The sequence below is a fragment of the Oncorhynchus nerka genome, linkage group LG20, assembly GCF_034236695.1.
Source record: "Oncorhynchus nerka isolate Pitt River linkage group LG20, Oner_Uvic_2.0, whole genome shotgun sequence".
Taxonomy (NCBI): Eukaryota; Metazoa; Chordata; class Actinopteri; order Salmoniformes; family Salmonidae; genus Oncorhynchus; species Oncorhynchus nerka.
Genome location: NC_088415.1, coordinates 18,645,864 through 18,667,767, shown reverse-complemented (window position 1 = coordinate 18,667,767; position 21,904 = coordinate 18,645,864). Strand labels below are relative to the sequence as shown.

General features: G+C 45.8%; 1 protein-coding gene across 1 annotated transcript; it reads left to right on the top strand.

Moving 5' to 3' along the window:
• The first annotated feature begins 2,106 nt into the window (after nucleotides 1-2,106).
• On the top strand, nucleotides 2,107-21,541 carry LOC115102007 (EMILIN-3). The gene is made up of 6 exons (XM_029621487.2): nucleotides 2,107-2,894; nucleotides 14,850-14,972; nucleotides 16,701-17,026; nucleotides 17,136-17,473; nucleotides 17,686-18,033; nucleotides 18,266-21,541. Exons 1-6 carry the CDS (start codon nucleotides 2,695-2,697, stop codon nucleotides 19,406-19,408), a joined length of 2,478 nt encoding a protein of 825 aa, XP_029477347.1. The 5' UTR covers nucleotides 2,107-2,694; the 3' UTR covers nucleotides 19,409-21,541.
• Nucleotides 21,542-21,904: the final 363 nt, after the last annotated feature.

The window sequence follows — 21,904 nt, the reverse complement described above, 5'->3', positions numbered from 1 at the left end:
ATAATTGCAAATGTTGAGTGATATTCTTTGTGCAATTCAGAGGACAGAAAATGTGTGTGTGTGTGTACCTTTATGTGTGTGCATCGTTTAGAATACTGCGAGGTGCTGTTTTCCTTTTACAATGCCTTACAAATTAAGAGCAAACAAGACAGTGTAAACTATAGGCACAGTGGTAAGAAGGGTCTCCCACATCAAACACTCATACGCCAGTCTTTCCCTTCACGACTCTCAGGATGGCTCGACTCTCTTCTCACAGTCAACAATAAGACACAGTTAGGGAGGAGGGAAGGGAAGTGACATTTAGTGCCCTAAACCAGGCACAGATGACCATCTACTTACTGGTTATTTATCCAGGTGTGTCCCAATGACATTGCTATATTTTAAGCTGATAGGACATATACAGAAAGCAAGGCGGTGTTTAACTGATAAGAGATATACAGAAAGCAAGGCGGTGTTTAACTGATAAGAGATATACAGAAAGCAAGGCGGTGTTTAACTGATAAGAGATATACAGAAAGCAAGGCGGTGTTTAACTGATAAGATTTATACAGAAAGCAAGGTGGTGTTTAACTGATAAGATATATACAGAAAGCAAGACGGTGTTTAACTGATAAGATATATACAGAAAGCAAGGTGGTGTTTAACTGATAAGATATATACAGAAAGCAAGGCGGTGTTTAACTGATAAGACTATGTGAGGTCTCTGACACTTGAGTGTTTGGGTTTACCAGGTTTATGAAAGACAGGGTCGTATGGGGAACGCTTTGGCTGACACTGTTTCTTTCACTGTTCATCAAATGAATTGTATGTGCATCCGTTTAATGTACTCCACTGTCGTTTTGTCATGTACTGTAAGTAGACATGTTGAAGATGGATGAAGTGGCTATATGAAGATGGATGAGGTGGCTATATGAATGCATCCAGTGGGGGCTGAGCGGTGTGGGGTAAGTGGTAGAGGGAACACAGGGAGGCTGATAGAGGGTCCATCCTTGTGTCTGGGTAGAGGCGCACATGGAAACCCCTCACTGCACAGTGGCTCCCCTTTGATGTCCAGCTGCTAGCGAGAGACTGGCGGAGAGGGATGGGGGCGTATAGGAAGGAGGGAGTGGGGGACCGAGAGAAAGAAACAGAGAAGGAAGTGGATGGTAGATATGAGGGAGGGGTAGAGAGAGAAAGAGAGGGAAAAGCCTGCTGCTGCAAGAGCTGGTGTGTGTGGGGAAGAAGAGAGGTAGGAGGGGTAGGAGGGGTAAAGGGAAGGAGGGGTTAAGGAGGGGTAAAGGGAAGGAGGGGTTAAGGAGGGGTAAAGGGAAGGAGGGGTTAAGGAGGGGTAAAGGGAAGGAGGGGTTAAGGAGGGGTAAAGGGAAGGAGGGGTTAAGGAGGGGTAAAGGGAAGGAGGGGTTAAGGAGGGGTAAAGGGAATGAGGGGTTAAGGAGGGGTAAAGGGAAGGAGGGGTTAAGGAGGGGTAAAGGGAAGGAGGGGTTAAGGAGGGGTAAAGGGAAGGAGGGGTTAAGGAGGGGTAAAGGAAAGGAGGGGTTAAGGAGGGGTAAAGGGAATGAGGGGTTAAGGAGGGGTAAAGGGAATGAGGGGTTAAGGAGGGGTAAAGGGAAGGAGGGGTAAGGAGGGGTAAAGGGAAGGAGGGGTTAAGGAGGGGTAAAGGGAAGGAGGGGTTAAGGAGGGGTAGAGGGAAGGAGGGGTTAAGGAGGGGTAAAGAGGAAAGAGGGGTTAAGGAGGGGTAAAGAGGAAAGAGGGGTTAAGGAGGGGTAGAGGGAAGGAGGGGTTAAGGAGGGGTAGAGGGAAGGAGGGGTTAAGGAGGGGTAAAGAGGAAAGAGGGTAGGTTAGGTGGGTGCTGGCCTGGATTGCTCTGTTTTTCCATTTGAGTCTGGTTGGAGAGAGAGAGCGATAGTGAGAGATAGTGAGAGAGAGAGAGAGAGAGAGAGAGAGAGAGAGAAAGAGAAGAAGAGAGAGAGAAAAAAATAGGGGTTGTTCCCCTGTGTCTGGGCTGGGCAACATGTCAGGCCAGGGGTAGGGGCTGGGGTTTGGGAGGGATATGCAAATGACTGCTGCCTGTCAGCCTGCCCCCTCAGAGTCAGTAGTGGAGCACGCTGATCCACACACCTCACACACACACATACACCCACACAGCATACAGAAGGCTGGGGGAGCTTAGTCAGCACGTCCCCCGCTCACTCACACACTCGTGTTTGTGTATGGAGCTGTGGCATTCCTAGAGACCATCTCTATCTCTCACTCTCCTCTGGCTGTCTCCCCCTTTTTCACCTGTCCTTTACTTTACATTTGGTTGTGCTCTCTCCCTCCCTATTTCCCTCTTCCCTTCTCCATCTCATTCTCTAGGTTTTCTTCTGTTCTGCCTATTGCTGGCAGCTGTCTGGGAGAGATGTGTTGAAGAAGAGAGATAGAGGACAGGTCAGATTGCTGTTGACACTGCAGATGTTTGGACTAGAGGTTTCCCTCAGGGCTAACTGAAGACAAGACAACAACACTGCAGAGGTTTGGACTAGAGGTTTCCCTCAGGGCTAACTGAAGACAAGACAACAGCACTGCAGGCACCTGACACACAGCTCTTTTAAAAAAATCTCCTTTCTAGATATCAATCGGTTCCTTAATCATTTATATTGGTCCTCCTTTTTGGTGCTTTTCCACGGGTGCAATTTTGGCAGCCTCTACGAAGAGAAAATGAGGTCCAGGTTTTCTCAAGCTGCTCTGCAGCCCTTTATTCTAGGAGTGTTCCTGTCACTGGTGGACACCAAAGGAACCTTCTATGGAACAGGCCATGGGAACCCGTTCTTTGGAGGAAGTCATGGCAACAGATACAACCTGTACAAGGCTGGAGTCAACCCACACTACACCCCAGGAAAACCCATGACCCGCCACAAGTAAGTGCATCTCTTGAAACTGCGTCTAGCTTCAACTTTACTAGTCATACATTTATACAGCACCTCTCCAAGTGATTTACAAGGCAATAAGGATTTCCATGGCAAATAGAATATGGGCTTATAGCTCTTTTCCACATGAATCTTATATCTTAACCCATGTCACGGACAAATATGCTTTCGGTTACTGTATCGCTTCAATAACACTGGCTGAATTGACTCTGTTTGTCTCTCTCACACACCGTCAGCCTATCTCTGCGGTTAAAACCATCTGTGACTGAAGATAAACATTATTAAGAAACAATGACATGCTGCATTATGGAGACAAAGAGCTCATTATAAGAGGAGAGCTGAGCTGATGTCAGGGGTATTGATCTTCTGAGCTCTGTGTGTTTGCGCACGTGTGTGTGTGTGTGTGTGTGTGTGTGTGTGTGTGTGTGTGTGTGTGTGTGTGTGTGTGTGTGTGTGTGTGTGTGTGTGTGTGTGTGTGTGTGTGTGTGTGTGTGTGTGGGAGCTCCATTAGAAGCAGACATACAGCTGGGTACCCCTAGCCAGATGGGAGTGATGCTAATAGAAGTCTAAACCAGTACCAAGGCTTTTTGCTTTTGGATCCTGCTTTAGTCATGTAGTAATTCACAGCTCAATTCAATCAAACCCTTATTGAGGTATGATATATTTTGGGAAGGGAAAACCTACTACTACCTGACAGGCTTCCCTCACGTTGAGTCTTGTGGCTTGTGTAAAAATAAGAAGTGTGTCTATGCTGGCTAAAGTTTGGTCATGAAGACATGACTGTGGTGAATTTGATTGAATTCCAGCCTCAGTGTAATTCAATACCAGGCTACAGTAGATTTACAGTAAGGGGTAAACATGTGGGGACATACTTTGTGCTCCGACGCAAGTAAAGCTTTTGATCTCTTCTAGTCACCACCAAATACTTACCCAAGTGATAAAATAGCTGGCTCTGGGGGGATAATCTCTCGCTCCACTTCCTGTGGTTCTCTCCCTCGTTTTATTATAAAACCTAAAAAAGACTATCATGGCAATTCATTGATTATACACACGAACATAGGAATTGTTAGGTTGTTTGGCCCTGGGGTCTGCTGTCTCCTTTCTCTCATTCTCCTGCTTGGCTTCCCCTGAGAGATGGACCACTCTGGACAGCTCCCTGCTGTTTTCCTCTACCAGCCCCAGCAGACAGAGCCTGGTCTGGCCCTACTTAGACTTTACCCTCACCCTCCTCACCACTCCCTTACCCTTCCCTCACCCCCTCTTTACTCACCACTCCCTCACCCTTTACCTCACCCTCCTCCCTCCTCCCTACTCACCACTCCCTCCCCCTTCCCTCACCCCCTCTTTACCCACCACTCCCTCACCCTTCCCTCACCCTCCTCTTTACTCACCACTCCCTCACCCCTCCTACACCCTCCTCTTTCCTCACCCCTCCCTCACCCTCACCCCTCCTACACCCTACTCCTTCCTCACCCTCACCCCTCCTACACCCTACTCCTTCCTCGCCCCTCCCTCACCCCTCCCTAATTCACCAAGCAGACAGACCCTGACCCAGCCCAACGTAGTCTTTATTCCGACTCTTAACCCGCCTCTATCACCCGCATCACCCATACCCAGAGGTGGAAAGTAATAATTGAGTAGCTTTTCCAAGTACTTTTTGCAGTATTTTTCAAAGTATGTAATTTGACTTCTACTTGAGCAGGATATTTCAGTATTCTTTCCACCCCTGGTGAGGGAGTGAAAGGGAGTTTGTGAGTGAGGGAGTGCGTGAGGGAAAGAGGGAGTGAGTGCAGTGAGGGAAAGAGTGTGAATGGGTGAGTGAGTGAATGTCAGCCGGTCCCATGGAGAAACAGAGGGGTGAACGAGGGATTGAATGGGTGAAAGAATTAGACATGTTTATTTCTGGAGTCTGAAGTATATTGAAGTCTGGCAATTTTATTGTTCATGCACCTCATTTTGCACTGCATTTTTATTTATTATTTTTTTTAAATTGCTTTGAATGTTTAATGTTAAATTGCTAATTATCAAGGTCAATTTTTTAATTTTTTAAAAAGTAACTCAATTACTTTTTCTCTGACTACTTTTTACTTTTACTTGAGTCAAATGTAATTGAAGTAACGATACTTCTACTAGAGCAGGATAGTTCAGTTGTCAAGGCTCAGGAGAAGACCCTAATGCAGACACTTTCAAAGTCACAAAAGTTTATTACAAAAACAGGGGGGCAGGCTCAGGGCAGGCAGAGGTCAGTAATCCAGGGTGGTGTGACAAGGTACAGAACGGCAGGCAGGCTCAGGGTCAGGGCAGGCAGAATGGTCAAAACCGGGAAAACAGGAACTAGAGAAAGATAGGAGCACTGGAAAACCGCTGGTAGCCTTGACGAAACAAAACGAACTGGCAACAGACAAACAGAACCCAGGTATAAATACACTGGGGATAATGGGGAAGATGTGTGAGACCTGGAGGGAGGTGGAGACAAGCACAAAGACAGGTGAAACAGATCAGGGTGTGACATCAGTACTCTTTCCCCACCTGCCCTTATCCTTACCCTTATCCTTTCCTCACATTAATTGACCCAGAGAGGTCTCTCCTAATGTTGTCTTTATCCCGCCCTAATCCATATATTCACCACACCATTCCTCAATAGATCTCACTCACTCTCTCTCCCCGTCCTCAGTCTCTCTACCCTCACCCTCAATCAATCACTCGCTCACTACCTCTCCCTCCCTCCCCCTCTTCTTCAACCACCTTCCTCCTTGTCATTCCATCTCAACCTCCCCCTTCCTCCCTATCTCTGTCACTCCGTCTCACCCTCAACCTCCCCCTTCCTCCCTATCCCTCCCGCTCACCCTCAACCTCCCCCTTCCTCCCTATCCCTCCCTCTCACCCTCAACCTCCCCCTTCCTCCCTATCCCTCCATCTCACCCTCAACCTCCCCCTTCCTCCCTATCCCTCCATCTCACCCTTGCCTTACATCTCCATAGAGACAGTAGGTGATTTACAGTGAAGTCCAAAATGGCTGAAATGCCACTGCAACTGTGCTGTCACGAGACAGGGCCTAGTGCTCCTTTATAGTGGCAGATTATTTGGTTTACGACACTGATGCCAATAGGTTTAAATATACACACAGGAACACACACATATGCATTTCCAGATTCATGGTCTATAACCTTGGCATATGAGTAGAATAGGCACTTGAACCCCTGCAGCCAATGAGTCTCTAAAGAGTTGAGTGGCAACCTTTAATTCTTTGCCTTTAGCTGCAGTGGAGACATAGTTGAAGGTAAACAAAAAGAGACAGGTGGACATCTATCTATCCTCCAGTTGTATTAATAGGCTGTCTAACTCACCCAGGTCATACAGGACCCTGGGGATCTGTCACAGGCAAACAGTCACCGTAGATATATGACTTCAGTTGGTGTCTGGGGCAGTGGATATGCCCTATATAACCGAAAGTATGTGGGCACCTGCTCGTCAAACATCTCACTACAAAATCATGGGCATTAATATGGAGTTGGTCCCCCCTTTACTGCTATAACAGCCTCCACTCTTCTGGGAAGGCTTTCCACTAGATGTTGGAACAAATTAACCTTTAACAAGGCACACCTGCATTCCAGGTGACTACCTCATGAAGCTGGCTGAGGGAATGCCAAGAGTGTGCAAAGCTGTCATCAAGGCAAAGGGTGGCTACTTCGAAGAATCTCAAATATAGAATATATTTTCATTGTTTTGAGTTTTTATTACCACATGATTCCATGTCATTTCGTAGTTTTGATGTCTTCACAATTATTCCATAGTGTAGAAAATTGTAAAAATTAAGATAATGAGTAGGCGTGTCCAAACTTTTGACTGGTACTTTACTTTACTAATATCACACGCGCTGCAATGAGCCTGTGTGTGTGTGTGAGCGAGATTATCTGGAATTTCTAACACCTAGAAATACCAGTAATAACATAACACACATGTACAAAGCTACATAACAAAATACATTTATTTCCGTAGGCTACTAGTCACTACATGGAATGAACACATCACAACGTTCTCTGTCTAGTCTTCAGCCGTTGGTACGTTGGCCGTTTTTCTTCTTTTGCTTTTAACTGTCTTGTTGCAATGGAGCATGTGATTTGACAGCCGTTCAGTCCCATTCATGCCGACTATTTCCTGGTGGGAGGGAATGTGGCCCTCTCCTCATTGGTAGTAACAAGGTAGACAATGATCAATGACAACAACTGGACTGCATGGGGACTTACACAGACCATAGAGGGCTACAGGGGGAGTATTGGGGAAAATCTTTGTTTGCACTCCAACTTAGCTCATTGGGATGTTGTTTGTGGTGTATTCTACTGCTGCCATGTTTCTGTCTTCATTTTAACAGAACTCCAGAAATGTAGTGGTTGCAGACACAGCATTCAGAGGGAGGGCTCCACAGGAAACTTATGGAGTGCAGCCCCAAGCTAGATTCCCATGGGACTGTATGGTCCTTCGGGATCGGTGTCCCTTCCACGGGACGGTTGAGCTAACGTAGGCTAATGCAATTATCATGAGGTTGTAAGTAACAATAACATTTCCCAGGACATGGACACGTCTGATATTGGCAGAAAGCTTAAATTCTTGTTAATCTAACTGCCCTGTCCAGTTTACAGTAGCTATTACAGGGAAATAATACCATGCTATTGTTTGAGGAGAGTGCACAGTTATGAACATGAAAAGTGATTAATAAACAAATTAGGCACATTTGGGCAGTCTCCTACATTCCTTTCACATTTCCACAACCTTCAAAGTGTTTCCTTTCAAATGGTACCAAGAATATGCATATCCTTGCTTTTGGGCCTGAGCTAGAGGCAGTTAGATTTTGGTATGTCATGTTAGGCGATCATTTTTAAAAAAGGGCCGGGTTCTTAAGAGTCAGCTGATTCTCACAAACATCTTGTCAATAGACTCTGAAAATGGTTATGTGAGCCAGACCTAGATATGGGTACCAGTGGGTAGGGGGCAAAGGCTATACCGGCTCTGTCTGTCTGTCCGTCCATCTGATAAACTTGACCATTACAAGTCGTGTATACAGTATATTGTTAGATTTGCAGAGATGACAGCAGTGATAGATATTCTTGACATTCTCCAAGATCAAATCAAAACAAATCTTACTGGTCACATGCCACGAATACAACAGGTGTAGACTGACTTTACAGGGAAATGCTTTACTTACAAGCCCTTAACCAACAATGCAGTTAAGAAAAATAAGTGTCAAGAAAGTATTTACTAAAATAAACTGAAGTAAAAACGATAGACAAAGTAAAAAATAAGAAAATAGAAAAATAACAAATAAGTAAATGGCAACAATAAAATAATAGTAACAAGGCTATATACAGGGGGTTCCGGTACAGAGTCAATGTGCGGTGGCACAGGTTAGTTGAGGTAATGGAGGTAATATGTAAATGTCGGTAGAGGTAAAGTGACTATGCATAGATCATAAACAGAGAGTAGTAGCAGAATAAAAATGGGGTGGGGGGGTGGCTGGTGTCTTTTGCAATTTTTAGGGCCTTCCTCTGACAGTGACTGGTATAAACGTCCTGGATGGCAGGAAGCTTGGCCCCAGTGATGTACTGGGACGTAGGGCGTTGCGGTTGGAGGCAGAGCAGTTTCCATTCCAGGCGGTGATGCAAACAGTCAGGATGCTCTCGATGGTGCAACTGTAGAACTTTTGGAGGATCTGAGGACCCATGCCAAATCTTTTCAGTCTCCTGAGGGGAAATAGGCATTGTCGTGCCCTCTTCACGACTGTCTTGGTGTGTTTGGACCATGATAGTTTGTTGGTGATGTGGACACCAAGGAACTTGAATATCTCAATCTGCTCCACTACTGCCCTGTCGATGAGAATGGGGCTGTAGAGGCTTTGACATGGATGCATTCAGCGATAGTCAACTCTGCTGTTGTGTGCTGTATGGGTTCATAACGGAGAACCAGAGGTTAGAAATAACTTTTTAATACTCTTTAATATTTCTCAACAAGCAGTTGAGCTTGTCACTATAAGTGTTATACTGTTTTCTCTTTGCTCACTCATTATGCGAAGTAGATGTCCGACAGACAGGCATGCATTATACTGTAGCAAACACAACATACTTTCCCACGATGGCAGTAATTTTACTCCCGGACTGCAATCCCTTAGTTTTAGTAGCTATAGCCTAAAGTAGATTAAATGCATCAGGAAATACCTTGGGCTAAAGAGAGGTATTTAAATGGGCTAGCACAAGAACTGACAGTATTTGAGTCTTACTGTGCTTCCAAAAGTAAACAAGCTATAGGAAATGCACTGTATACGTCTGAGCTGAGTTCTGGAAAAACAGTACCTGCATCGTTTAATTGTTCTAAGACAGGGATGGGCAACTGTGGCCCGCAGGACCCCTTTTCAAGGCTCTTTCATTTATTTGGGGCGGGGGGCTCAACTTACTTTAATTTCTCTCAATTTGGTTGTGCATCATCGGTTTATCTCTCGTTATGTAAGTCACTGATTAGCCCACGCAAGCTAACATTTTTCAGATTGCTAAGTTAGTTTAGCGGCCAGCAATGTAAACTTGTATCATGGTTTAATAACCTGCTGAGGGACCCCTATTGATCGTCTCACTCAGATATCATATTAAAAACTGCACCTGCATCATTTCATTGTTCTAAGACAGGGATGGCCAGGAATTTAGTTATAAAATTGCAAAATGTTTATAATTGCACAAAATGTACTCTGAAATGGGGGGGCAACTGCGGCCCCTCGTGATAAGTTTCAGAAGAGAGAGAAAGAGAGACCGAGAGATAGAGAGACCGAAGGAAGGAGAGAGAGAGAGAGATCAGGAAAGAGATTTTGGGGATCATATGCAAGACTGATCATACGTTGAACCTTTTTGGAAAGTTTCTTCCCTGGTCCACGAATACATCTGTTTGAGGGACAGGTAGGCAGGTCCCTTGCTGTTGAATACATCTGTTTGAGGGACAGGTAGGCAGGTCCCTTGCTGTTGAATACATCTGTTTGAGGGACAGGTAGGCAGGTCCCTTGCTGTTGAATACATCTGTTTGAGGGACAGGTAGGCAGGTCCCTTGCTGTTGAATACATCTGTTTGAGGGACAGGTAGGCAGGTCCCCTTGCTGTTGAATACATCTGTTTGAGGGACAGGTAGGCAGGTCCCTTGCTGTTGAATACATCTGTTTGAGGGACAGGTAGGCAGGTCCCTTGCTGTTGAATACATCTGTTTGAGGGACAGGTAGGCAGGTCCCTTGCTGTTGAATACATCTGTTTGAGGGACAGGTAGGCAGGTCCCTTGCTGTTGAATACATCTGTTTGAGGGATCTGTTTGAGGGACAGGTAGGCAGGTCCCTTGCTGTTGAATACATCTGTTTGAGGGACAGGTAGGCAGGTCCCTTGCTGTTGAATACATCTGTTTGAGGGACAGGTAGGCAGGTCCCTTGCTGTTGAATACATCTGTTTGAGGGACAGGTAGGCAGGTCCCTTGCTGTTGAATACATCTGTTTGAGGGACAGGTAGGCAGGTCCCTTGCTGTTGAATACATCTGTTTGAGGGACAGGTAGGCAGGTCCCTTGCTGTTGAATACATCTGTTTGAGGGACAGGTAGGCAGGTCCCTTGCTGTTGAATACATCTGTTTGAGGGACAGGTAGGCAGGTCCCTTGCTGTTGAATACATCTGTTTGAGGGACAGGTAGGCAGGTCCCTTGCTGTTGAATACATCTGTTTGAGGGACAGGTAGGCAGGTCCCTTGCTGTTGAGAACAACATGTTAAAATCACACTTCACATTGGCACTACAACTATGGAAGACAGCAAGAGAAGGTGTGGAATTTTCAATGTTGGACATAAAAGACTGTAAAAACAGGAGGAAATCAGCAGTGATTTTAATCTGTCCAAGTATTTCCACGCATCATAGAGTGACACGTGATCGTTTACAAATGTTAGCAAAGTTTGAACTTATGTTATAGTCAAACATATCTGTTTGGCTTCTTACAAATGATTAGTAATTATGTTTCAGGTCCCCCAACCACACACTCCAGAAAAGCTGTTGATCCCTGGAGCATAGTGTTTGGGGAGGAGAGAGATTGTGAGAAAGTTAGGAAATGAAATATAAATTGAGAAAGAGAGAATGAGGAGGAGGAGGAGCAGAGAAAGAAGGAGAACAAAGAAAAGGGGGAGATGGATTGAGAGGTGAGTTGTTTTGGGAGAGGTTGAGGGACTACTTGCAATAATATTTGCCAAAGCGCTCCATAGGAGAATTTGAAAGGGAATGATCCTTTCCTCTTCGGAGACTCAGAGGGGATTTAGGAACTATAAGGATATACTGGAAATATTTACAGTGGGACCAGACCTACACCAGAAAAATGACTTACTCACAGGCTGAATCACACAATTGGCTAGCGTCGTCCGGGTTTGGCCGGGGTAGGCCGTCATTGTAAATAAGAATTTGTTCTTAACTGGCATGCCTAGTTAAATTAAGGGCAATATTTTAGAGACACATTTTTCCCTCAGATTACACAGATCCACAAAGAATTCAAAAACAAACCCAATTTTGATAAACTCCCATATCTACTGGATGAAATACCACAGTGTGCCATCACAGTAGCACAATATGTGACCTGTTGCCACAAGAAAAGGGCAACCGGTGAAGAACAAACACCATTGTAAATACAACCCATATTTATGTTTATTTATTTTCCATTTTGTACTTTAACTATTTGCACATCGTTACAACACTGTACTTAATATGGCATTTGAACTTTTGTGAGTGTAATGTTTACTGTTAAATTTGTATCGTTTTTTTCACTTTTGTTTATTATCTACTTCACTTGCTTTAGCAATGTTAACATATGCCAATAAAGCCATTAAATTGAATTGAGAGAGAGAGAAAGAGAGAGAGTGGAGAAGTATTGGGAGGAAGGGTGAGGAAGGGGCTGTGCTCTGTCTTTTGGGGGAGGTTGGGGGGAGTTGTGAGAGGTGAGGCATAGAGAGAAAGAGGGTGAGGCAGGGTGGGGTAAGGTTGAAGAGGAAGGTTTGTTTTTGGGGAGAGAGCTTGGAAGGTGAGATATCTGTTTTGGGTAGTGTGGAATGGTTGAAAAGAATGACGAGAGAACTGTCTTTCAGGCAATAGCATGTAGGGTTATCGACAGATCTCTGTTGTGTACACATCTTTGATGGTGAAGATGGAAAGACTGAGAACAGTGTGAAGTTTAATCCTCTCATCTCAGATCCTGGATCAGTCCATCCCTGTTCCCCAGTGTCAGGATTAACACAGTCTTACCACAATAGACCAAGTCCAAATTCTCAGTACCAGGACAGCAGCTGAGCCACACACACACACACACACACAGCTGTGAAGCCCTTGTAATCTTTATGGCTCTTGCTTTGCGGTCTCAGTGGTTGTGAGGCGAGGAGGTCAGATCTCCAGTAAGTGTGTGTGTGTGTGTGTGTGTGTGTGTGTGTGTGTGTGTGTGTGTGTGTGTGTGTGTGTGTGTGTGTGTGTGTGTGTGTGTGGTGCTGTTCTCAGGTTTATCTCTTCATCTCCATTAACGTTCTCTGTTTCTCATTGACCCTATTTGCTGCTTTCCAAAGCAGATGGATTGGCCTTGAGGTGCTCTGGCCCAAATCACTGTCTGTAGAGACACACTGAGTTCACAGTATCTTAGCTCTCTCTCTCTCTCACACTCTCTTTCTCTCTCTCACTCTCTCTTTTTACGCTCCCTCCATCTCTCTGTCTCACTCTCTCTCTGTATGTCTTTGAGACACCTGCTAGGAATGAATAACACACAGAGACCCAAATTACATTGACAGAACCATGCAATGGGGGGCTGGAGAGAAGGGAGGAGGAGAAGAGGGGGTAAAAAAAAAGGGGGTGACAAGTTGGAGCGAAAGGAGAGAGTAAGTTTGAGGAGAAAATAGAGGAAGAGGGAATGGGAGAAGGATGAGGGAGAGGGAGGGTAATCAGAGTAGAGGAAGTAAGGAGAAAGAGGAGGGGAGAGAGGGATGAAAGTAATCAGGGAAAGAAGGAGAGGAGGGGAGCAGAGGCTTTCTGGTGGCTGAGCCCATTTGGATTCCTGGTCTTTAGGCCTCAGTGATAAGAATCTGAAGGTTGCTCCCTCAGCCCAGATGTGCACCTGACAAAGAAATCTGGGAGTGTAGTCTGTTTTCCCTCCTCCATCTGACACCACACACACAAACACAGTCCCCTTTCCATCAGCTGTCAATCACCTTAACTTCTTAACCCTAAAACAGGCCTTCTCCTTGCACTCTCATGAATTAACCAATAACAAGAAGTAAAGCTGTTTCATATTGTCAATAAATCCAGCCTTTATAGGGAGGAAACTACCAGCATAAAATCCTCTTCAGCATTTTACTGTATGATTCTAAAACCAGTTGTATGTTGTGCATTTTACTGTATGATTCTACAACCAGTTGTGATGTTGTGCATTTTACTGTATGATTCTAAAACCAGTTGTATGTTGTGCATTTTACTGTATGATTGTAAAACCAGTTGTGATGTTGTGCATTTTACTGTATGATTCTAAAACCAGTTGTATGTTGTGCATTTTACTGTGAAGGAGGTCTTCTACATGAGTATGGGTGTGAGGGGATGTGTGTGTTCATGTTGTGCATTTTACTGTGAAGGAGGTCTCCTACATGAGTATGGGTGTGAGGGGATGTGTGTGTTCATGTTGTGCATTTTACTGTGAAGGAGGTCTCCTACATGAGTATGGGTGTGAGGGGATGTGTGTGTTCATGTTGTGCATTTTACTGTGAAGGAGGTCTCCTACATGAGTATGGGTGTGAGGGGATGTGTGTGTTCATGTTGTGCATTTTACTGTGAAGGAGGTCTCCTACATGAGTATGGGTGTGAGGGGATGTGTGTGTTCATGTTTGCCTTTGTCTGTGTACGTGTGCACAGTGATTTGCATGTGTACTTTCTTGCTTTTTGTTATTTTGAGAAAATGCACACAGACTTTTCCAAAGGCACAATATATCCCTCCCACTAGAAAGTGGCGTTAGTGCAGTCCATAGACTCGAAGAACATCCCATAATACTTCACCAGGTCAGGTCACACGACAGCACAGCTAACCACTTCCTTGACGACGCACACCCCGGCAACAGGTTTCCTGCTCTGTATGAAAGGAGCCCAGTCATTCCTGCTCCAGTCCCCTATCAATAGAGTCAACACATGGAGAGAGCGAGAGTTCTCACACACACACACACACACACACACACACACACACACACACACACACAGAGAGAGAAAGCTAAGGGATGCCTAAACCAATAAGGCAGTGGTTTCTCATAATTTCCGACAGCCTGTCCTCTCTCTTTGCCCCATGAACCTGTTAACTTGGCATACACACACTTCTCTGCCTCAAACGTATTCCCTCATTTTCCTCCAAAACACTTCTGTGTGCCCTGGAACTGCTGTGGAGCAGTGCTACGTTTCACACTTAATAATAAGTATCCCTTGGAACCCCAACAACATCTAACGTCCTAAAGAAGCCGGAGCACTGCTTCCTGTGTGGACCGGCCTAGGAACATTTAGCAGTTGCTATAGTTGCACTGGCGTCAAAGTGACAGAATGAGCCTGCAGAGCCTCTTGGAGACAGTCGATGGCTCAACAACACATATGTCTTCATGTAGGATTTTGGCCTCAAGTATAGTATATGCGGGAATCAGTGTCATTGGAAATGCCTAACATGGGCCAGAATTCAATTGGATTTTCATCACTGCACTTTCAGAAAGTGTGGTACGGAATGAGTGAATTCCAACCGTGGTCATTGTGAAGAGCTGCTATATGTGCTGGAGTGGCAACCGGCACTAATGCTGTTATGGACAGAGTTCTACAGGAGAAATAGCATTGGCTTGAGGACTTGATGATATCCTGTTGTTGTTTTTGTCGTTATTGATATTCTCTCTCTCTTTCTATCAGAAACCACTGTGCGTATGTGGTCCAGAAGAACATCACGTGTACGATGCAGGATGGTATGGCCACTTACGTAACGGCAGAGTACACAACCAAGTGCATCTGGGGGCAGAAGTGTCCTGTCGTCATGTAAGTACACTTCACTTGCTCATGCGCTCACATTTACACTGACTCAGCGCACACATTTACACTGACTCAGCGCACACACACACACAGGCACACATACTCACATGCAATCATCACATACGCTGCTGCTATTCGGTTATTCATACTGTATCCTTATGCCTAGTTACCTTACCCCACCACTCCAGTATCCCTGCATATTAAATATGGTAAATATGGTATTGGCACTGACCCTGTATATAGCTTACTTACTTTTAATAGCTCACTTCTTTTTTTTAATGGAACTATTGCATTGTTGGGAAAGGACAATTAAAACATAAAACTGGAAACTATATAATTACTGTAGAGAATTCAGACCCAGCAGCCTCTGACACTCATACGAACTGTAAGAGGGGGTTGAAAAGGATACTGACAATGAGACTCAACCACTGTTGTACACTTTCCATGTATTTTTGACGAGCATGGCAAAGCAGTCAGTGTGCTTTGCATTTGGACCAATGATATGTATAAATCATGGATGACTGACAGGGGGCGCTGTGCAGCCATGATGGTACTCCTATTGCAAACAAGATTTTGGAAGCTTTATAGAATGACATGTTATAAAATCTACATTTGTTTTTGACCGGTATATTCTATTACATACACCTTATTGCATACTTTAAAATTATATTATGTGAACTGATCATTTAAAATAAAATAAAAGGTTCAAAATCTTTTCCTTAAAGTTATTTTGTGCTGCCCTCTGGTGGTGTCAGTGTGTACTACTAGTTAACGCCATACTGTCCCCCCAGCTGCACACCCAACTGTGTTGTTTTGTCAGTGGCTCTGTGACTCTGAACCGGCCACAGGGGTTTGAAAGTGTTGTTTGACCATTTATTTTCATCCCAGTGGATTATAAACACACATATATTATGGTAATTCATGTAATGAGGGTGTGAGCTGGGATGTCATATTCTCTCTGGTGTGACTGAAGCCTCTCAAAGGTCCTCTGTAGTGACCTCAAAGAGATAAATAGTCAAATGATTTCTACTTCAAATAAAATGGAGGGAATCAGAAAGACAAGGGTAATAAACCTAGTAACAATCCCTCACCTGAGCCTGTATAATCTCCACACTACACCATCTCATTATACACACCCTAATCTACTGTTTATACCCTCCACCATCTCATTATACACACCCTAATCTACTGTTAATACCCTCCACCATCTCATTATACACACCCTAATCTACTGTTTATACCCTCCACCATCTCATTATACACACCCTAATCTACTGTTTATACCCTCCACCATCTCATTATACACACCCTAATCTACTGTTTATACCCTCCACCATCTCATTATACACACCCTAATCTACTGTTTATACCCTCCACCATCTCATTATACACACCCTAATCTACTGTTTATACCCTCCACCATCTCATTATACACACCCTAATCTACTGTTTATACCCTCCACCATCTCATTATACACACCCTAATCTACTGTTTATACCCTCCACCATCTCATTATACACACCCTAATCTACTGTTTATACCCTCCACCATCTCATTATACACACCCTAATCCTTTGATCTATCCTGTCCTCTCCTCCCATCTCACTTCCTGATCTATTATCTGCTCTCTCCTCTCTCCATCCTCCACTTCTGCTCTCTCCTCCTCTCCATCTTCCACTCCTGCTCTCTCCTCCTCTCCATCTTCCACTCCTGCTCTCCATCCTCCACTCCAGGTACCGGACCTTCTACAAGCCTAAATACAAGGTGGGTTATAAAACCATCACTGAGCTGGAGTGGAGGTGCTGTCCTGGCTACTCTGGAGAGAACTGTTACGATGGACCCACTTCCCTGCCCGATATGATGCCCCCCTTCAGGGGTGGTGCCCCCCACCGCCCAGGAACGAAGGGATACCCTCACGGGCAGCCCAGACCCCCCTTGGACCACAAACCTGTCCCTGGGAGGGCTAATTTGGAGCCTGGGAGGCCCTTCCCAAATCAGCCTGATAGTAGACCCCTTCCCACTGGACAACTTCCCACTGGGAACGGCAAACCCAACTATGGTCAGACCAGACAGGGGGGGAATATTAACCAATTTATATTTTCAAACCCTGATTTACTCTTCCCTTTCCTTCCCTTGCTCTATGTAATCATCATTTTCTTTCTCTCTAGGTTATAAGGTTGGTGTTAGTGGAGAGCGTCTGGACCGTATGGAGGTGGACCTGCGTCGCCTAACCCAGGGTCTGGACATTCTGAACGGGGTGGTGGCTGGCCTGGAGGACCGTCTGCGCCTCTCTCTCCGGGAGGATACCACAAAGATGCTGGGCTCCCTGCTCTCCAGTGCCCCCCGTCTCTCTGACTCTTCCGTTGGCTTCGGGGTTATCCCAGACGGGACCCCAGATGGCCTGAAGGGGGGAGAGGGTTTCCCCGGGTTTGGGGATCTGGCTGGGAGGGTGACGGAGGTGAAGGATGAGCTCAGAGCCAAGGGACACATGCTGGAGGAGATACAGGTGGGTGCTAAGGTTTTGTGATTAGAATAGTTTATGGAAATGTAGAAAAACAAGTCATGTCCAAATCAATAATCAAACTAATCAGAACGATCCTGAATCTCACACTGAGATTCTGTACATCTTTGACTCCGCACTGACCTATTTCCACACAATGTCAAGAGTTTGAGGAAAGTGCTACCTAAAACCAAACCATTGTCATTCTCATTCATTAGGGTATGGTTCTGGGCCATGACTGGCAGCTGAAGAGGATGTTGGAGGCTGCGACCGGCAGGCCCATCCCTGGATCGGGCTCTCCCTCCATCATGGAGCTGCTGGATGCTAAGCTTGCTGGCGTCCGCGCTGAGATCCTGGACGGCTTCGAGAGGCGTCTGTCTGGCCTGGAGAACCACTGTGAGGAGAGGATAGGAGAGGTCCAGAGACAGTGTCATAATGAACACATGAACGGACAGGAACAGATTCAGCAGTCACTGGACGGCAGAGAGACTGGCCTGAGAGAGGAGCTGGGTACTCTGCAGGCCCAAATACAGGGACTGACCCTCACTGAGAGCTGCTGCGGACAGGTACCAATTCACTTTGGGGCTCTATTCAATCCATATAGCTGAAATTTAAAGGCAATCGTCCCGCTTTAGCAGAGAATGCATTCATAGTAAATGCTGCATATGACAGCTTAATCAAAAATGTACTTTACATTTCTATCACACAATCTGTAACACACAATCTGTAAATGGCTTAAACATGTACATGACTGGCTTATTGATACACTACATGCCTGACATGTCACTGTCATTGCAGGTGAACAGCCTGTCCCAGCGGGTGTTGATGCTAGAGGAGTCAGTGACGGGGTTAACGGAGTCTCAGCTCCAGCTCCAGGCTGCTCTCACTGACCAGACTATCCACATCGAGACCCTGATAGAGGCCCGTCTGGAGAACATGGATGCCCGGCTCAATGCCACAGAGTCTGGGGAAGTAGGGGTTGCCAGGGTGCCTTGGGAGCTGGACGGCTTCAAGACCCTGGAGGACAAGCTGAAGACCCTGGAGAACAGGGTGTTTGTGGCCGTGGAAGAGCTGAGAAACGCCACCGCCCCAGCTCTGCTGGAGGGTCAGGTGGTGCCTGCCCTGGAGACAGAGATCGAGTCAGTCAGGAGGAGGGTGGAGGGAGACCTGGACGGCATTCAAAAACAGCTCACAGACCTGGAGCTCCTCTGCACCTCCTCCTGCTCCCCCGCAACTACCCCTGAAGGAGGCACGGGGACAGGCCTAGCGGAGGAGGAGTGTGGGGAGGTGGAGAAGAAGGTGTCAGGTCGTCTGGACTCCCATGCCGACCAGCTAGACCATCTCAACACCACGCTGCAGACCCTTCTGAACCGTATCGCCCAGGAGGATCAGGAAGGCTCTGTCCAAGGAGAGATCACCCTCCTCAAAATCAATGTCAACTCTGTCAACCGCACCCTGAAGGGTCTGAGGGACTCGGTTAGCTTGTTCACTAAGGGAGTGGGCCAAGCTAATGCCACATGGACACACAGGGAGAACCAGCTAGCCACCGAGGTCCAGGGCATCACCCAGCTGGTGGGGCGCCAGGCCTCCCTCCTAGGGGCCGGGGAGCGCCGATTAGCCCAGCTGAAGGGGGAACTGGTGGGCCTGAGGAGGAGACTGGCTGGGGAGCTGCAGGGCTGCTGGAGCACGGCCCTTGGGGTTCAGAGGGAGGTGAAGGAGGTGGATAGTCGTGTGTCCCAGGTGGAGGGACAGTGTGGCAGCCTGGGGGAGCTGGCGGACCACCTGGAGAGGATCAGAGCAGAGCTGGAGAGACACTCTGACTCGTACCTGTCACAGGTGAATGGAACACTGGCCAGTCACTCTACACAGCTAGCCGAGCTGAAGGGAGAGATCAAAGACTGTGTCGGGAAGGGCTCAGCCAATCATAGGGGAGACCAGTAGCAGCCGAGCTACGGAGAGAGACTTATGCGTGTCAGTAGTGTGAAGAGGATTCACATTTTCATCTGCTTTCCTTCATCTCCGCTGATGGGAAAGGTGAGAAGAAATTCAGAGCAGGATTCCATCATATTGCTTTGACCTACCCTAACTGTTCAGATCTGGGAAGGAGAGGAGATGAGGAGAAGAGGCTATCTGAAACTATTGACATGCACCCTTGGTTGTATAGTTGGGCAATATTTTCCCTGAAGGGATATTTTTGTTGTTGTTTTTCTGATATTTTTGTTCTTTTGACATTTTATTTGGATTTTTAACTGACTTTTTAACTTATATGAAGAAATGATGGTTGCATTGTTATACTTTACGTATTAGAGATATGTGTAAAACCAATAACAAAAACAAAGTGAATGATGTAAGACTAATGAGCAGCTATGGGTTTCTACTGGCAAACACACTCTTCCTTTAAAAATACTGGAGCCTATGTCAACATGAAAGGTGCTATAATATGTGTAAACATTTTGGTTTTTTTATTGTAAAAAAGAAATGTATTTCTCCTTAAAGTTTTGTGTTTTCTTCTTTGGTCATTCTGATGTCTAAGACGGAATAGTATTATGCTGAAGAGTTTTGATACTAAGGTGAACTAGTAGCCTGGTCCCAGATCTGTTTGTGCTTCTCCATCTCCATTGCTCATTGTCAAGCCAAACAATGAGTGACGGGCAGTTGACATGATGGCACAAACCGACTGGCACTCATACTAGGCCACTGGGCCTACTCATACAAAAAACCTCACATTACCCATGCAAGCTAAGGTAACTGAACTAAATGACTATCACCCTGTAGAACTCACCTTTGTCATCATGAAGCGCTTTGAGAGTCAAGGACCATACAACCTTCATCTTAAATGACCCCCTAGACCCCTACAATTTGCATACCACCCCAACAGATCCATGTACGATTAAATCTCTTAAGCACTGCACACCGCCCTATCCCACCTGGACAAGAGGAATACCTGTGTGAGAACGCTGCTCATCGACTACAGCTCAGTTTTCAACACCATAGTGCCCTCCAAGCTCGTCACTAAGCTCATGGCCCTGGGTCTGAAGTCATCCCTGTATAACTGGGTCCTAGACTTCTTGACAGGCCAACATCAGGTGGTGAGGACAGGCAACAACACTTCTGCCATACTGAGCCTCAACACAGTGCTTGCTCATCCCCCTCCTGTACTCACATGACGGTCTGGCCGATCACGACTCGAACTAAATCATCAAGTTTGCTGACGACACGGCAGTGGTAGGCCTGATGACCAGAACAACAAGACAGCCACCAGGGAGGAGGTTAGAGCCCTGGCAAAGTGTTTCCATGAAAATAATCCCTCCATCAACGTCAACAAAGCAGAGGAGCTGATCGTGGACTACATGAGACAGAAGAGGTAGCACGTCCCCATCCACGGGCCACAGTCTAGACTAGGTTAAAAAGCTTCAAGTTCCTTGGCCTGCACATCATTGAGAACCTGAAATGGTGCCACCACACCAGCACTGTGGTAAAGAAGGCGGAACAGCACCTCTTCAACTTCAGGCGGCTGAAGAAATTTGTCATGTCACCGGAGCCACGGTCTGTTAACTCTGATACTGTCTAACGGAGAAGGTACATCATAGCCGGGACTGAGAGACTGAGAAACAGCTTCTATCACCAGGCCATCACACTGTTGAACAGCCATCACTAGCCGGCTACCTGCCCGATACGCCGCTCTACATCTTGAGACTAATGTCCCATGTGAGACATTGAACACTGGTAACTTCATATACTGTTTATATACTGTTGCTTACTCACTGTGTATGTATATACTGTATTCTCCACATAGCCCATCCTAATATACCTACTATTGTACATACGATTTTCTTTTCCAAATGACATGCTGTCTATACAAACATCGCGTATTTATATACTGTAATTGCTCAAGCTAATATACAGTATCTTTGGATTATTAATTGGACTAGTTCTGACAGTTCTTGATTTATTGATTATTTGTGTATTTGTATTGTGTTTGAGAGACATTCTACTGCCCTGTTGGAGCTACTAACATAAGACATTCTACTGCCCTGTTGGAGCTACTAACATAAGACATTCTACTGCCCTGTTGGAGCATAAAGACATTCTACTGCCCTGTTGGAGCTACTAACATAAGACTACTAACATAAGACATTCTACTGCCCTGTTGGAGCTACTAACATAAGACATTCTACTGCCCTGTTGGAGCTACTAACATAAGACATTCTACTGCCCTGTTGGAGCTACTAACATAAGACATTCTACTGCCCTGTTGGAGCTACTAACATAAGACATTCTACTGCCCTGTTGGAGCTACTAACATAAGACACTGCCCTGTTGGAGCTACTAACATAAGATACTGCCCTGTTGGAGCTACTAACATAAGACATTCTACTGCCCTGTTGGAGCTACTAACATAAGACATTCTACTGCCCTGTTGCCCTGTTGGAGCTA

Coding starts and splice junctions, on each gene's coding strand:
- LOC115102007 (XM_029621487.2), top strand. CDS start 2,695: ATGAGGTCCAGGTTTTCTCAAGCTGCTCTGCAGCCCTTTATTCTAGGA. Junction 14,973..16,700: donor CAGAAGTGTCCTGTCGTCAT/GTAAGTACACTT, acceptor CCTCCACTCCAG/GTACCGGACCTTCTACAAGC. Junction 17,474..17,685: donor ACATGCTGGAGGAGATACAG/GTGGGTGCTAAG, acceptor CTCATTCATTAG/GGTATGGTTCTGGGCCATGA.